Source organism: Herpailurus yagouaroundi, unplaced genomic scaffold (assembly GCF_014898765.1).
Source record: "Herpailurus yagouaroundi ecotype Mexico unplaced genomic scaffold, PumYag 211, whole genome shotgun sequence".
Classification (NCBI taxonomy): Eukaryota; Metazoa; Chordata; class Mammalia; order Carnivora; family Felidae; genus Herpailurus; species Herpailurus yagouaroundi.
The window spans coordinates 8,691,781-8,709,625 of record NW_024412442.1 but is presented as its reverse complement, the minus strand read 5'-3'; the positions used below and the strand labels follow the sequence as shown (position 1 = coordinate 8,709,625).

General features: G+C 44.6%; 1 protein-coding gene across 1 annotated transcript; it reads right to left on the bottom strand.

Annotated features, from left to right (window-relative positions):
- Positions 1-9,780: 9,780 nt before the first annotated feature.
- IFIT2 (interferon induced protein with tetratricopeptide repeats 2) lies at positions 9,781-16,112 on the bottom strand. Its single transcript, XM_040454294.1, has 2 exons — positions 15,888-16,112; positions 9,781-11,560 (listed from the first exon to the last, which is right to left on the bottom strand). The coding sequence occupies exons 1-2, from the start codon at positions 15,890-15,892 to the stop codon at positions 10,156-10,158; spliced, it is 1,410 nt and encodes a 469-aa protein (XP_040310228.1). The 5' UTR covers positions 15,893-16,112; the 3' UTR covers positions 9,781-10,155.
- Positions 16,113-17,845: the final 1,733 nt, after the last annotated feature.

Here is a 17,845-nt window from a genome sequence, read left to right as displayed (position 1 = left end):
ACGCGGGGCTCGAACTCCCGGACCGCGAGATCGTGACCTGGCTGAAGTTGGACGCTTAACCGACTGCGCCACCCAGGTGCCCCACTCACTTTCAAATCTGAATGATAACCTTGAGTATTCTTGGTTGTAGGGGTTTTTTTCTTTCAGTACTTTGAATATATAATGCCACTCCCTTCTGGCCTACAAAATTTCTACTGAAAAATCAGTTAATAGCCTTATAGTTTATCCCTTGTAGGTACCTTTTTGTTTCTCTCTAGCTGCTTTTAGGAGTCTCTCTTTATCTTCAATCTTTGATGTGTTAATTATTACATATGGTGATGTGGACCTTCTTGGGTTTCTCTTGCTTGGAACTCTCTGTGATTCCTGGATTTGGATGTCTATTTCCATCTTTAGGTTAGGGAAGTTTTCAGTTATTATTTCTTCAAGTAAATTTTCTACACTTTTCTCTCTCTTTTCTTCTGGGAACCCTATACTGTGAATGTTTGTTTACTTGATGTTGTCCAAGAGATCTCTTAATTGATTCCTTGTTTTTAAAATTCTTTTTTCTTTTTGCTGTTCAGCCCCTGTGTTCTCCATTACCCTGTCTTCCAGATGGCTGATACACTCTCCTGCCTCCTCTAATCTACTGCTGATTCCCTCTAGTGTTTTCGTGTGTGTTTTATTTCAGTTCTTGTATTCGTCAGCTCTGACTGGTTCTTTTTAATATTTTCCATCTCTTTACTGAAGGTCTTACTGAGTTTTGCCACTCTTTTCTCCAGCCCAGTGGGCATCTTTATGATCATTACTTTAAATTCTTTATCGGGCATATTTCTTATCTCTGTTTCATCTAATTATTTTTCTGATATTTTTTCTTGTTCTCCTTTTGTTTTTTCTTTTGCAGAATATTCCTCAGGCTCCCCCTTTTGGTTGGCTTTCTGTGTTTATTTCTGTGGATTAGGTTGAATGGCTACTTCTCCTAAATTTGTCTTGTGAAAGGTATTCCCTGTGTAGATTGTGTATGTGGTGACTGCTGGCTGGCTGGAGCTGTGGCTGTAAATGCTAGTTATTCTTTTAAACAGTGGCTTTTTACAGAAAGAAGAAAGTAATGATAGGAATAGTGATGATTGATGATGATGATGATGATGATAATGGAAAGATAAAAGAAAGGAAAACAAAATAGAGAAAAAAGCAGAAAAAAAATGAATGATAAGGAAAAAAACAAAACCAAAAAGAACAAAATTAAAACAAAATGGGACAAATTTAAAAAATTAAAAATTAAGAAAATAAAAATTAATTAAAACCAAAACAAAATTAAAAAAAATACAGCATGGTTTATTTTCTGTCTCCCAGCACTACAGCGGTTGATGTGGGCTTGTGGACACTGGGGTTGCTGAGGTCACAAGCTCTCTGTGATGACTGGACGCACCACTTATGCTTTCCAGACTCTGTTCCACTCTGGGCTTGTAAGGTGGAGGGGAGGGAGCATCCCCACAGCTCCTCAGCCTTTTTATCTATTGTTTGTTTGTTTTTAAGAGAGAGAGAGAGAGAGAGAGAGAGAGTGAGCACGAGCAGAGTAGGGGCAGAGGGAGAGGGAGAGAGAGAACCCCAAGCAGGCTCTGTGCTATCAGCACAGAACCTGATGTGGGGCTCAAACCCACGAACCATGCGATCGTGACCTGAACCAAGATCAAGAGTCGGACGCTTAACCAACTTGGCCTTTCTCACCTCTGGCTTATTTTCTGCCCCAGTGAGACCAGGGCTGGTATGGGCTTGTGGATCCTGTGCTTGCTGAGGTTGCAAACTCCCTGTGACCACTGCACCTGCCTGTTATGGTGTCCATACTCTGATCTGGGCTTTTAAGGTGGATGGGAACATAGACCATGTCGTTATCCAGTCCCTCTGACCTGGAGAGTGTTCCTGCAGCTCCTCCACTACTTGGCAGTCTTCTTGTGTTGTCTCTTATATGTTAAGAGACTAAGCCCCAGGACAGGGGGATCTGTTCTCAGTCCTTCAATACATTCCCTCCCCACTGCCATTGGCAGCGTTGGTGGTCAGGGTTCCCTTCCTTATGATGTCTCCGTCTCTCTGGCCATTTTCTCTATCTTTGGTTGTTCAGTAGCTGTTCAGTCAGCCTTCAGTACTTCAGGGGGAAATTGTTCTATTGATGGGTGTAATTTGGTGTGCCCTGGTAGAAGAAGCCAGTTCGGGGTTTTCCTACGTTGCCATCTTGGACCAGAATTCCCCGAAACTGCATTTTAAAAAAAAAATTTTTTTTTTCAACGTTTATTTATTTTTGGGACAGAGAGAGACAGAGCATGAACGGGGGAGGGGCAGAGAGAGAGGGAGACACAGAATCGGAAACAGGCTCCAGGCTCTGAGCCATCAGCCCAGAGCCCGACGCGGGGCTCGAACTCACGGACCGCGAGATCGTGACCTGGCTGAAGTCCGACGCTTAACCGACTGAGCCACCCAGGCGCCCCGAAACTGCGTTTTTAATAGCAGCGTGCAGGAGATTCTGATGTAGGGATTTCTGGGACCACATGATGCGAAAGACTATCCAGAAATATTCTGTGAAAAGTAGTTTCTTCCAGTAAATTTACTCCTGGGAGACAATTTGCAACTGGAGACCTGGGTTAATTTTGTGTGTTCAGTTTACTAGCTGTGGGATTGATTATCCATTAGTCAAATCACTGAGTCCGAATTTCCTTCTTGCCCCACGCGAAATACAGGAAGCCACACCTGGGAGTGCAGTTTAGCTCTCTGAGGTCTCAGGCAATCCTTTAGTTTTCTCGGCTGTAAAATGGGAATAGTGACCCATGTAATAATGTTTAAATTTTTTTTTTCAATATTTATTTTTGGGACAGAGAGAGACAGAGCATGAACGGGGGAGGGGCAGAGAGAGAGGGAGACACAGAATCGGAAACAGGCTCCAGGCTCCGAGCCATCGGCCCAGAGCCTGACGCGGGGCTCGAACTCACGGACCGCGAGATCGTGACCTGGCTGAAGTCGGACGCTTAACCGACTGCGCCACCCAGGCGCCCCAGACCCATGTAATAATGTTTAATGGCTGTCTGATACATTCATGTATTTATGCTTCAAGTCTTGAAGGAGTGATATTATCCTGAGAGATTTTTAAAAAGTTTTTCTAAAATTTCTTGGTCATGATGTATATATACATAAAAACCTAGGGACCATAGTTCTTATGGCTGATTTGATGAAAGAATGGTCAGTTGGATAGGAGAAAGGCTCCCTCCATTCTGCAACTACAGAAAGAAGAGATGCTTGAGTAACAAAGCTGGCATATGGTTTTTCCAACAGCAGGCATATCAGGAGATATCTGGAGCCCAGAGATTATTGTTGTATCTAGGGAAAGTAACCTGCAACTTGGAAAAGTCTGTAATTCTGATTGGTTGTCTTCCTTAACAATCTGTTATCCTGATAGTAATAAAGTGGCATGCCTTCATAAATGGTACAAATACTTGTGATACGATAAGAGGTGTCATACCCTTACACCCAGGTAGAAGGGGCCCTTGGCTTCAGCCCTGTGCCTTAGAGGGCCTCACATGTCATAGACAAACAAAAATGTAAATTTTTTTTTAAATTTTTTTTTAACATTTATTTATTTTTGAGACAGAGAGACAGAGCATGAACGGGGGAGGGTCAGAGAGAGGGAGTCACAGAATCCGAAACAGGATCCAGGCTCTGAGCTGTCAGCACAGAGCCCGATGTGGGGCCTGAACTCACGGACCGCGAGATCATGACCTGAGCTGAAGTCAGACGCTTAACCGACTGAGCCACCCAGGCGCCCCCAAAAATGTAAATTTTTAAGAGAACACATAGCATCTCTGTTGCTCAGAATGTGGTGCTTAACCCTAGTAGATCTTAACCCTGGCTTAGGCTTGTACACCCTAAGCATGCAGCCCAGGAGCAACGGGTCTCTGTCTTACCTTCTTTGCTGAAAGAGAAGGGAGGTTGTACGGTGCAAGTTTCCGTGTTGTGAGGGTGCTGACTTGAGAGCCACACATGGGTTTGGAGGGGCTGGGAGGGGCTGAGCAATGAAGTGGTTAGATTAGGGAAAAGGCAACTTTTCCTTTTCTGGTCAAAGCCTTCCTGTCAGCTTGAATACAATAGACTCTTATCTAAGAAAGAGTTATTTTCCAGGTACAGTGGTGCCGGCTGCCTACCTTCTTCTTCTCTTTCTTATTCTAATTCCTGGCTCAAGAAGTACTTATGAAGCAGTACAGTATTTTTACCCATCGCATATGGTTGAACAACATCCTGCATATTAAGAAATTCACAGTCCTCTTAAATCTGTACCCATGTAGACCTAGATTTCTACACCAAGTCAAATTTCCTTCTCCATTTGGACCCTTCTTTTGTGCCAGTTTGCCCATGAATGGTTGTTTGGCACAGGTGTTTTAAAGTAAAATGCTCTCTGGGGCACCTGGGTGGCTCACTCGGTTAAGCGTCTCTTGATTTTGGCTCAGGTCATGATCTCACGGTTCATGAGTTTGAGCCCCACCTGAGGCTCTGCACTGACAGCATGGAGGCCGCTTGGGTTTCTCTCTCTCCCTCGCTCTCTGCCCCTCACCCGCTTGCGCTCTGTCTCTCTCTGTCTCAAAATAAGATAAACTTAAAAACCAAGTAAAATACTCCATAAATAAATAAATAAATAAATAAATAAATAAATAAATAAAGGCACCTGGGTGGCTCAGTCAGTTGAGCATCTGACTCTTGATTTCGGCTCAGGTCAGGATCTCACAGTTGGTGGGATCAAGTCCTGCATCAGGCTCTGCACCATCAGCATGGAGCCTGCTTGGGATTCAATCTCTCCCTGTGCTCTGGCCCCCCACTCATGCTCTCTTTCTAAATAAATAAACAAACAAATAAAGAAATAAATATTAAAATGATAAAGACTAGATTTTCATACTCTACTCAGACAACAGGCTGGATGATTTCTCCCAACATATCTGTGGAGTACAAAAGCAGTGAAGCAGCAACAGTATTTAAAATGCTAGTCATACGAAGGGTACAGTACAATGAAAACAAACCTAGTGGCTAAAAATAGAAGGCAATGAAAGAAAAGCTTGCTTTCTTTATATTCATTTGGAACAAGAGTCAATTCATCAGTTAAGGAATCTACTTTTTGGCTATTAGAAATTTTTAACAGTTATATTGAAACATAATCCATATACTGTGCAATTGACCCACTTAGAGGGTACAGTTCAAAAGCTTTCACCATTTCACAGAGCTGTGCAACCATCCCCGCAGTAAATTTTAGAAGATTCTCATTCCCTGCAAAAGAAAAGTCCATGCCCCTTTGCTGTCACCTGTGGTTCTGCCATTCACCCCAGCCCTAGGCAGCCACTATCCACGTTCTATCTCTATAGATTTTCCTTCTGTGAACATTTCATATTAATACACCTTTTGTGATTGGCTTCTTTCACTTACCATAATATTTTCAAGGTTCATCTATGTTGGAGCATGTATCAGTACTACATTTATTTGCAATAATTGTAATAAGTACCACACTTTGTATTGATGAGTAATAATCCACTGTAGGGATATACCATATTTAATATGCCAATTTATCAGTTGATGAATCTACTTTTTGGCTATTATGCATAATGCTGCCATGAACATTCATGTCCAAGTTTATGTGAATGTGTTTTCATTTCTCTTGGGTATATAGGAATGGAAACACTAGGCTGTATGCTAAGTCTATGTTTAACCATTTGAGGAACTGAGGAACTGTTTGTCCGAGTTGCTGTACTGTTTTATACTAAGGATTTTAGTTAGTTTCCCTTTTTTCTTTTTCTCTTTTCTTTTCTTTTTTTCTTTTTTCACGTAAGCTCCACACCCAGTGTGGAGCCCAACACAGGGCTTGAACTCAAGACCCTGAGATCGAGACGTGAGCTGAGATCCAGAGTCGGCTGCTTAACCGACTGAGCCACCCAGACACCCTTAGTGTGTCACAGCCTCCCAAGAAGCTACAGGTCACCAGCAATGAACAATTACACTGTAAATCATACTTACTTGTCAATCCTAATTACTCCCTTCCTAAAACTAAGTGATGAGGGAAATGGTAGAGGAAGGAGGGAGAGAGGAGCATATCGTCTCTGGGTGGAATCCACATTTCCCAGGTTGGCGTCCAAGGTTGATTGTGCACACAGTAGGGACCTTACAGTCTTACCTGAGTTTATCTTCAGGATTTGGAACCTTCCAATGTTTCTAGTTGCACTGGATGCAGGTTGTGAAAATCTGTTGACATGAGGTAGGAAGGAAGATAAACATGGAGCATGACTCAAGGTCTGCTGCCCCTGGGGGCTGTCTCTCAGCTCTATGGAAAAAGGGGCTATGAGCAGAAGCTGACGAACCTTCCACTGAAGACTCTAATGCTGGCAAATACTCAGTATTGCTTAACACCCAGACGGATGAGAGGAATTCTCCTTACTCCTTCACGGGCACTAACACAGGTGAGAACATCTTTGGCAGGATATCAGTAAGCTCTCAAGGTGGCAACCAGAGGCGATATATCGAGGCAGTTTTATGAGCAGAGGACGTTAGTGCACGTAGGTGGGAACAATATGAATAACAGATGTGATTAGAAAATTCTGGGGCGCCTGGGTGGCGCAGTTGGTTAAGCGTCCGACTTCAGCCAGGTCACGATCTCGCCGTCCGTGAGTTCGAGCCCCGCGTCAGGCTCTGGGCTGATGGCTCGGAGCCTGGAGCCTGTTTCCGATTCTGTGTCTCCCTCTTTCTCTGCCCCTCCCCCGTTCATGCTCTGTCTCTCTCTATCCCAAAAATAAATAAACGTTGAAAAAAAAAATTAAAAAAAAAAAAAGAAAAAGAAAATTCTGTCAGGCTTGTTCCTCGACACCCGTGAGATGCCTCCTCGAATTAGCTGGGTGGGTATCCGAGGGGAGTCACATGCCCTGCACTGAGAAATGTGGTTAAGAGTCAGGGAGTTTTGACTCATTCCAAATAACATGGCTCCATTTGTTGTCCCTGGATAGCGAGATTTCAGGAAACATGAGCAACCAACATAATTTTGTCTATTGTTTTCTAATCATTTCTGTCAGCGTTAAGTCCTCAAATAAAAATTGAGTATAACGCATTATATCTCTTCCCTGTTCTTTCCACCTGTGTCCTTTCAGGATCCTGAAAGGATCCAAGCACTGGTTTTGCTGGCGTCACTTGCCTGGACAAGATGGTGTGCATCCAGTATACCTTCTTTGGCACTCCTTGGTTCTCTCTCAAGGTTGGCCTACCTGCCCATCTTACCTTCCGCTCAGAGCACCCCTGCCCTTCCTCCCCAAGCACCAGATCCAATAATAAGGAAGCTAAACCTTTCCCTGAGATGTATGCTTGTTCAATTCAGTCCAGTGGAATGAGTTTACCGTTGCAGCTGGTGTGAGTTGTATTTTCCACCAGAGGCCTCTTGGAAAACAAGAGACTTCGGGGCCTTTTGTCTCTTTCTATTCTTTAATTAATAGGAAAGCCTCTCCAACAGGCATTTAGATTGCCTCCAGGATGGAGCATAAAAGAGAATGGGCGACAGTCATTTCCCGTAAAGGAGGTCAGAAGAGGAGAGAGAATGCGGAAGGCAGCACGTGGTGTTAACAAGATATAACGGAAAGAAGAGAGGGAGCCCACCCTCTGGCAGAGTGTGGGGTTGGGGTGTTTGTGTGCATGAGGGTGCATGGTGGTGGGGGTCAGGGTGTAAGCTGAAGTCCTGGATTCGTAAGGTAGAGGGGAAAAAAAGCCTGTAGTATTCAGTGGTTAGAATGTTAGACCAATCTGGGTTATATATAGTTCGTAACCCGCATGACATTCCGTTAATCAGTAGCTGGGTCTGGAAGACTTAAGGTGCAGCAAATTTTGAAAAAAAACCAGAAACCGCTCCCCCTTATATTCCATCACCTCTAAGTTATTTATTAATTAAATCTTTTGCTTTATTCAAGAATCGATGCTCTGCATACCAGTGATCTCAAGTGCACACAACACTATTGTTTTTTTAATTTATTTATTTATTTTGAGAGAGAGAGAGAGAGAGAGAGAGCTCGTGAGCGAGCATTAGTGGGGGAGGGACAGAGAGAGAAAGGGAGGGAGACAGAGAGAGAGAGAGAGAGAGAGAGAATCCCAAGCAGGCTGCGTGCTCAGCTCGGAGCCCGACACGGGGCTCAATCCCACGACTGTGAGATCATGACCTGAGCTGAAATCAAGAGTTGGATGCCTAACTGAGCCACCTAGGTGCCCCCACAACACTATGTTTAATGCAAAGATAACATGAAAAGTGTTGTTATATAGTTGCAATTTTTTTAAATATAATTTATTGTCAGATTGGCTAACATACAGTGTATACAGCGTGCTCTAGATTCCCGTGATTCATTGCTTACCTACAACACCCAGTGCTCATCCCAATGAGTGCCCTCCTCAATGCCCATCACCCAAAGTTGTAATTTTTCACTTAAAAAAACCTTGAAGTTTATATAATGTTTTCATTTCTTAGTAAAAATGTTAAATATACTTAAATCTATTGAAATATACTTGACGTATAACACTGCAGCTTTAAGGTTGATTTGACACATTTATATACCATAATATGATTGTAGCAATAGTTACTACCTGTATCATGTCATATATTTATCATTTCTTTTCTGTGGTATGAGTAATTAAGATCTAGCCTCTTAGCAAGTTTGATGATTATAATACGATATTGTTATCTACAGTCACTATACTACACATTAGATCTCCAGTACTTTCTTATTAATCAGTTGTAAGTTTGTACCCTTAAACATCTCTCCTACTCCCCCAACCTCCAACCCCTGGTAACTGCCATTTAAATTTAAATTAATCGGAACAGGCAAATCTTTTCCAACCCAGAGGGTGACTGATGGTCTCAGGCTGGGTCAACCGACTTTGTTTTGGTTCACATGGACCCTGATGTCATGGGGCATTCAGTATTTACCTAGAAAACCCCAGTCACCCCAAGCAAATCATGAATTTTGTGGTTTCCTTGAATATTTTCAGGGTGAAAAGCAGTTTTATATCACCTAATATAAAAACGTCTAGTCGGGGGAAAACCCCTCCATTATTGATGTCATCTGACAAGACCTTTCTCTAGGTCCTTGGCTTCCAAGGGAGCCTTCTGTTCTGCTACTTTCCCATCACCTTGAACCTGGGCACTTTTGAACAAAGCACGACTTCATCTTACAAGGAAATTTTCCAAATAATGGCCAAGAAAATGAAAATTTTCTCCATAGGATTCCGGTCTACAGTGACAAACCAGCATTCTCTCTTTCTCTATTTTGCCTACTCGATCCCTGTCCCTACTGGTGTAATATTTATTTTTCCACATGTTTTAGAGAAATGCATTATTTTGGTTTCTAGCATTTGCGCACAATCCCCTTTTTTATTCTTCACGCGCTGTGTTACAGGGAGGGTGGAATGGAAGCGAAACCTCCCCACGTGCCTCCCAAAACCCTTGTACTGTGATTGCCTGATCCCGTGGCTTGTCCTGGGTGTGTTCCTTCTAAATTCAACCTGTTCTCTGCTCTCTTTTCTTCAAACTACGTTCCCAATTCAGTTAATGGGACAGTTGAACTCAGGTTGTATAGGACAGTCTAGATGGAAGACTGTCTGGGGGGAGGAGGCAGAAGTGGGGGAGAAGAGACACCCAGCCCTATGTAGGCTTTGGTGCCCCAGCCTTTAAATGGAAACAGCACTTTGGTGTCTATGCAGGGCCAAACCGTATAGGATCTAAGGGTGGAAAAACATTACAAAAAATGGATCACAGTGTTACAGATGTGAGGAATCTGGCTGCTTTATATAAACATAAAGACAAACCCAAAGCATCACCCAGGGAGGATGACTAAGGGAATGTCACAATGCATAGTGCTCCCAGGAGGTCAATTCGGAACTAGCCCTCTTGCCAAGTCCCAGGGCCACCCCCCCTACTCCAATCTAGTCCCTGTCTCAGAAAAGCCTGAGTGATCCATGTGTAAACACACTACGCAGTGGGTTCCTCTGTAAACCTGGTCCAGACTGGTGGCCAGTGGCTCGGTCCAGGCCTACGCCATACCAGCTGAGAAGTATCTTGAACACAAACTACTTGGTGGAGGGGTTTCTGCTTCCCTTCCCGTCACCATCCCACGGGCACCATATCCTGATTCCTCATTCCTCAGGGGAAGATGCTGAAGGGAGGAAGCTTCCAGAATCCAAATGCCTCTCAGACTTTTCCTCTGCTGGCCGCATCTCTGTACCCAGCTCCTGAAGAAACTCCAAGAGGTGCAAAGCGACAGAATCCGCCCCGTTTTTAGAAAGCCTGACACTGGCAATTTTTTGCAGCTTATTTTTCATCTTTTCTGTCTCCTTTGAGTCCTGCTTTATTTTCACACCCTGTATGAAATGGTGGATGGCTCTGTCCTCGCTCTTCAGCTGGTAGAGCTGGAAGTTGCCATAGCGCAGGTGGAGGACTTGTTTGGCTACGGGAGAAAGCTCTTTGCAGAATTCCTTTTGGAAGTAGCACTCTGCTTCGTCGTACTGACCTGCTTGTGCATAGAGGCAGGCCAGATAGGAGCAGACACAGGGGTGGTTTGCATCGGCCTCCTCCACTCTCTTCAAATGATACACAGCTTGCTCAATGGCTTCCTGTAACTTTTCTCTTCTCCAGGACATGCCATTCTTTCCTGTGTCCTGTAGGATATCGAGGACTTTTGCCCTGTAGCAGCACCCAGTGTAGTAATGCAGATAGGCATTGTTGGGCATGCCTTCTAGAGCCTTTAGAAGCAGTTCGATAGCTTTGTCTAGGGCTCCTTTTCTTTTAAACAGCTTCGCTGCTCCACAAAGCACGTCGGTTGCACACGGGGCCCCCTCCAAAGCTTCCTCCACAAGCCTCTCTCCTTCACCTTCTTCCTTCATCCCCTGAAGTTTCAGAGCCAAGAGCACTTTCGCATACCGGTTGTCAGGATTCAGCTGAATGGCCCGCCTCAGAGGGTCGACAGGATCCTGAGGCAGCGGCCAGGTGTCCAGACGGTAGCTCGCGATGGCCAGGCCAGAGCTGAATTCTGCGTTCTGGGGATTCCTTTCCAGAGCCTTCTCAAAGCACACCTTGGCCCTCTCGTTGTGCTTTCCTCCACACTGTAACCGGGCCCACCCCTCCTCACAGTCCATCTCAGGACTCTCGATTCTGTAGGGGCTGCGGAACTTCTCGCATACCCGTCGCACCTTGTCCACATACATCTGAGCGTCTGCGGGTCTGCCCAGGTGGTAGTAGACCCAGGCGTAGTTTCCCCAGGTGACCAGACTTCTGATGTCTGCCTGCTCTGTGTGCTCCCGCTGGATCAGCTCCTCAGCCCTCTGTAGGCACCCCAGGGCAGCCTCATCGTGGCCTCTGCGGTGTTTTATGTAGGCCAGTATGTTGAACACCGTGGCTTTGAATTCGTTGTTCTGGAACTCCGTTGTGTTACATACCTCGTCTTCAAAGTCATCCAACGACTTTCCTCCCTCCACCAAGTTCCACGTGAAATGGCATTTAAGTTGCCGCAGACAACTCTCCAAGGTGTTTCTGGTGGTCTCACTGGAGGGCGAAACAGAGAGATGGACACTTTGAGACACAGCACGGATTCTCCAGGAGCAGGGCAGACACAACTCTCCTCTCCTCCTCAAGGGTGTTCACCCCGCTCAAAAGAGAACAATATTTCCTGTTTGTTTCTTTCTATATTTTGGCCTATGCATTAAATGCACAGAGACTCAGGGATTGGGTGACTGGGCGGCAGAGGAATTAGGGAGAGGGCAGTGGTGGAGTTGGGGGAGGGATGCTCTGAGCCCGGGGCTGGGTTTCCCTGAACAAGGTGGTTTCCATCAGGTAGTGCTGGGTCAAGCCTGGGGGAAGGGATTCCAGCCCACGGTGGACCTGATGCGGTTTTGAAGAAAGGCTATTTGATTACTTTCTGTTTCTGTTCATCTTACCTAGCATTTACTTCCGTGTTTTGAAGATGTTAGCTTTAGAATGGACTATTCTTTTAATGTTTTGCCGGCTTGATTTTAATCTTATTATCCCTCTGAAGTTCAGCTGCATTTTGTCCCCTGTAGTTTTAGTTCCTTAGTTCTTCGTCTGTCCTTTTTAGCATTATTCCTTTCTATAGCCTATCTTATTAATAAGTTTTCCATATATCCTTAATTGATTTTCTTTGTTTATCCAAACTTTTTTTTTAATCCCATTGGCTTTGTCTTGTCTTTTTATTTTATTACTATTATTATTACTATTATTACTATTTTTTTAATGTTTATTTTTGAAAGAGAGAGACAGAGCATGAGCAGGGGAGGGGCAGAGAGAGAGGGAGAAACAGAATCCTAAGCAGGCTCCAGGCTTTGAGCTGTCAGCACAGAGCCCGACACAGGGCTCAAACTCACAAACTGTGAGATCATGACCTGAGCTGAAGTCGGATGCTTAACAAACTGAGCCACCAAGGTGCCCCTGTCTTGTCTTTTTATTAATTCAGCATTCTCTGTCCTCATTTTATCTGCACTTTTACATTTTAACCATTTAAATTGTATTTCAATAATTCTAAATTCTTACTTCTTCTGCTTTTGTATTATTCTACCCCTTAATTTTATTATATATGCTAGCAATGTTTTAAACTTTTATTTTGGAATAAAATATGATCATTTTTTTCTCCCCTCCACCCCCACCTCTATTTCTTAGTCTGGAGATTTCTGTTCTTAACATCTCCCATTGTGTTGGTCTATTAAAAATTTTGCATTTGTTGCTTTAATTATCTTTGGAAATTTTATTTTTCCTCTCCTATGGTTTGCTTTCACTCATGGTGTTAGAAGTGCAGCTCTGGGAGGGGGCTCAGAAGACAGCTAGCATCTTCTGTTATGGGAAATGCTCCTTTTCCCTTAAGGTACTCTTGAAACTCTTCTGGAAGAATTTTCCATTCCCTTCAGTGTTAGTTCTTTAAAATGGAATGGAATGGAATAGAATGGAATAAAATAAAATAAAATATAAAATAAAATAAAAACTCTCCACCCCAAAACCCCATCTTAGATAACTTCAGCGACGAGAAGGTTAAAAATCATCAACTGCCCCAAATCGTTTCTCTGCATTGCCTATGTATTGGAGTCCCTGAAATGTTGCTCTTTCTCACTAAAAATTTTTTTTTTCTTCAGGGTATATGTTAATTAACCCTTTTATGAGGAGCTGATATTCTAAATGTTACGAATTCTGACATAGACAAGCAGTAGATATCTGGGAAGTTACATAATGTGGCAAATACCGCTGTTGAAATGTTGTCCAAATGGAAGATTATATTCCTCCATTTTCTTCTTGTCCCCTATCTTTCACTTTTGATACCCTCCCCCACCCCCATCCCCCAATTTGATGACTAGATCAGGGCTGGGCACCCAAACTCAAGTGGAAGCTGGAAATGGAAGTGCAAGGGAGCTGGTTTTCTGGAGTCAAAGAGAGCACCGTGCACACTGGAGGTGTCATGGCGTCCACGATCTGCAGCACACAATGGAGTGGCTGTGACTGGATACACATGCACAGGACAGAGACTCTGGGGCTCCCAAGCTCTCCTTTGTCCTGTTCTGGCCCTCTAGAACAGTGGCTGGCTCTAGTCATGCGTGTGGGTCCTGTGAGCCCTTCCAGGAACTTTAAATCAGTCCCTGTTCATTTCTGTTACTTGAATCAGATGGAGACTCAACTACCCCAGGGAGAATAAACAGAAGAGATGAAGGAAAATGGGTAGGAGTTCCTGCTTGGGGAAGAACCCTCTGTCCTTTCAAAGCCCTGGATAGGTCTTAGTGAAAAGCCAGGATGTCTGAGCCTCTTGATGTAATATGGGTGTGTGTGTGTGTGTGTGTGTGCACGCGCACACACACATGTATATGTGTGTGAGCCCAGGAGAGTGCCTGGTGTGGTTTCTGTCACTGTAATGACAGCAGCCTCCCCTTGAAAAGTTCACGTCCGACCTGATCTATTTTCCTTCTCAATAAGGTTTCAGGAAGGTTCCCTTAGCACATAAGCTCTTTAGCAGCTTTCTCATTCTATAAAAGAAACAGAGTGAATACAGTTGAAATTATTGCCAACATACAGAGCATATGGTCAATTGTGCATTTGCAGGAGAGAGGCACTTACTATACACACTTAGGTAAAATCCCTTTGAGCAGCCATTCAAAAGCATCCAATTTCACTGTGTGATTATGGGCTTTTATTTCTACCAGTGAATCAGAAGCTGGTTCCAGACACTTGCTTCCTGGATTCAGACTTGTGAAAATTATGCTCCTGATACCTCTAGAAGCACCAACTGTATACACACAACACTTTCTTCCCCTGCTTCTGGTCTGGATGAAAGCCACGGTGATGGTTGTTTACTGGGCTCAGAGCCAATGCCGTTACCAGTGTCTTAGAGCAGTTAGAAATGAACATCCTTGGACCTCAACCTAGGATTACCAAATCCGAATCTGAAGTGGGGACTTGAGCCCAGGAATGGTCTTCAGCAAGCCCTCCATTAGATCTCATGCATGCTCAAATTAAAGAGCCACTACCTTAGAGTGCAGGGCCAGTGCCTGGTGACAGTGCCCATAGCTAAGGGACCAAAGACAATTAGGAGAGATACTGATAGGTCTGTGTTCTTAAGGGGAAGACTCTAAGAGAGACCATGCTGAAGTTCTAAGAAATATTTCTTTTTTTTTTTTAATTTTTTTTTTCAACGTTTATTTATTTTTGGGACAGAGAGAGACAGAGCATGAACAGGGGAGGGGCAGAGAGAGAGGGAGACACAGAATCGGAAACAGGCTCCAGGCTCTGAGCCATCAGCCCAGAGCCTGACGCGGGGCTTGAACTCACGGACCGCGAGGTAGTGACCTGGCTGAAGTCGGACGCTCAACCGACTGCGCCACCCAGGCGCCCCATAAGAAATATTTCTAAATATTCTGAGTTACTCTCAAACAGACATCTGGAAATAGATCAAATCTTTCTCTTTCTTATCAGACACACATGTAGAGGAGCAGAAAAAAATATCATTCCAAGAAGAGAGAGCAGGAAACTTATAGAAGGAGGGCAATGTATCCCCTAGGAAGTAAGTGCCGGGGTGGGTGTCTCCAGATTCTGGAGCTCCCAGGCCTGAGGCATAGGCATCTAGTCTGTTCACCCCACCCTCACGCTGGAGAAAACAGAAATCTCCCTTCCTACCCTTCTTCCTTCCCGGGAAATCTTAGGTTTCTGAGGTGTGAGAGCATTTTTGAGGTGGGGGCTATTTTCTCCAAGCACCCTGCCTCCAATTCATACTTCAGAGAGAAGGACTCTAGCTAATCAGTAGCATTTGGAGGTAAAATATATTTCTATTGAGTGAATGAATACATTTTACCAGCCCTAATACAAATCTGAGATGAATGAGCACATTAAAAGTAAAATCTAGCTTAGCATGAGCTGGGGTTGCTACCCAGAGTACATTTTAACAATATCTGCCCAAAAGAGATTGTTCGTGAAATAAGAATCCTATTAAAAGCCCCCACTTAATCCTTTCAAAACAAAAGAGAGTCTACAGGAGCAATTCCCCCAGATCCATCTTTACATGAAGCACCTGCCTGATAAAGCATCTCTCTCTCTCTGCCTTTCCCCCACTCCCTCCCTCCTCTGGACCTCAGCTGTCAGCTTCCCTAGGAGAGACGCCCTAACAAAGCTTGACTGCGTGGGGCAGAAAATAACAGAAATAAGCCAGCCAGCTTCAGTAAGACAAACACACGACTACAGACAGATGCGCAGCAAGGCTACAGGCAAACACTAAAGCAAAACAAATCGGGAACTCGTGTTTCAGGAGCATGGCTGTATAGGATTTGCATTCCACAACGAGATTGATTGGACATTTTCAACACGATCAGAGCAGGCGAATCTTTACCTCATGATCACGGGGCACTTCTCAACTGTTCTGAAAGGCTGCAGCTCAGGCCACTGTGCTCTCCGGAAATCTTCCTCCTCTGCCTCAGAGAGATGCTAAGGAGACCTATATATGGAAGCATCACCTGGTTTCTTTACCTCGCTTTCTCCCGCAGTTGGCTTGAGGAAAGAGAAACTGAAACTGGAAAGTGAAACTGGCAAGACTCCTAGGGAAACTGAACCTTGAGTAAGGGCCAAGCCTATAGCACCCCCGCGGCCCCACCCTGCAGTGAGTCAGAACTTCCTCTTTGTGACTGTTGTGATGTCCTAGATCAGCTGACATCAAGGCAGCCCAGCGTGGAGAAGGATGCATACACGTATCAAGCACCAAGCACCCTGCTTCATTACTGTAATGTTAACCCATCCTCACTCTGCCCGCCCTTATCACCAGTGTGGCCCACAGACCCCTGTAAGGGTTGGGGTTTGTGTTGGTTTTCTTCACCACCGAATCTCCAGTCCCTGCAATAATACCCAGCACGTGGCAGGCATTCAAAGGCTAGAGGCTGAACGAATGACTAAATGATTGGAACCGTGGGCTCTGCTGTCACCTGTCTGGATTTGAACCCGGGCTCCACGTATATGCCGTGATGCTGGAAATTATTGAACGTTTCCCTGTGCATTAGTTTGTTCTCCTGTGAAATGGGGATCCCACTACTCCTACCAACTCATAATGGTGTTGTGAGCATCAAATGGGTGAAAGCATGAGATGTCCTCAGAATAACGCCTGGCACGTGATAAGTACACACTAGCTTTTTATCATACTCGAGAGCTGAAATCATTAACCAAAGAGACCAGAAGGGAAATCTTTGATGTTGCCTTTTCTGGAGCTTTAGCTCCTCTGTCCATCCACCATCCGCCCATCATGATCACTAACCTAAGCCAAACCCGTGCAGTGGGCTTCCCTGAGCACCGCAACATTTAAAATCCCTCGGGTCGCCCCGGTATCCAGCACCCACACATTGCAATGCGCAGCCACGGAGGTTCGTGACGATGGAGGACAGCTACTTTCTTTGCCTTTTCCTTATTCAAACCCTTGATCGCAAAGGGGTTACCGTGTGCCTAGACCCAAGAGGACAAGAGGTAGCAGCACCGGGCGTCGCTGAGGCCGAGAAATTACACAGAGCACGAGTGAAACCTATTCTCCACGACAGGTAGTTCCATCCTGGAGATAGCATTATTTATGGTAGGCTTTGTATTCATAGGGGTGGGTGCAAGCAACAGCTAGGTTCGTTGACAATCCTCTGCCCTTTTATCGGGACACACGGCCAAAGCTATCCCGGTTGGAAACCGTTACTTTTAGGTGTCATTCAGGAGTTACCAGTTCTAGTATGTATTTATAGAAATGCATGTTAGATGTACAGGAACCACTGCAGAAGGAAACTAGGAACATTGTAGAGTTTGTTGTTTGTATTGAATCTGCATTCAAGAAAACTATTGGACAGAAGTGTTTAAATCTTATTATACGGGTAGCAGGTTGGGGGCAAGCAGGCTATAGCTGTGTTGTGAAATGCCCGGAACTATTGTTCTACTCTTTGGAAATCTATCCGGCCAGTGGCTTTGTATAATGGGTTCATGACACGATGTACCAGCTGCTCTGGCAGCCGGGGTAGTGTCAGAATATGCAGTGTGGATGCAAAATAGAAACTGAAAAAGAAAACCCAACTCTCTCCTGGTAATATTTCTATTTTGAGAAAAATGAAACTGAACTCCCTGAGAGTTGCGATTATTCTGGCCCTTACCACTATTGATGTGTCTGTGTCCAGAATACAGGGTCAGGGCTGTCCCTGTCTCAGCCTAGACTAAGAGAGAGTCCTGGTTTGCCGTTCTGAGAGTGGGGAGGGCCACCTGAGTGGCTACATCAAGTGCAAAGTGGTATAATACTCTAGTTCCCATGTTGCCATCAGACACAAGAAGTATCAG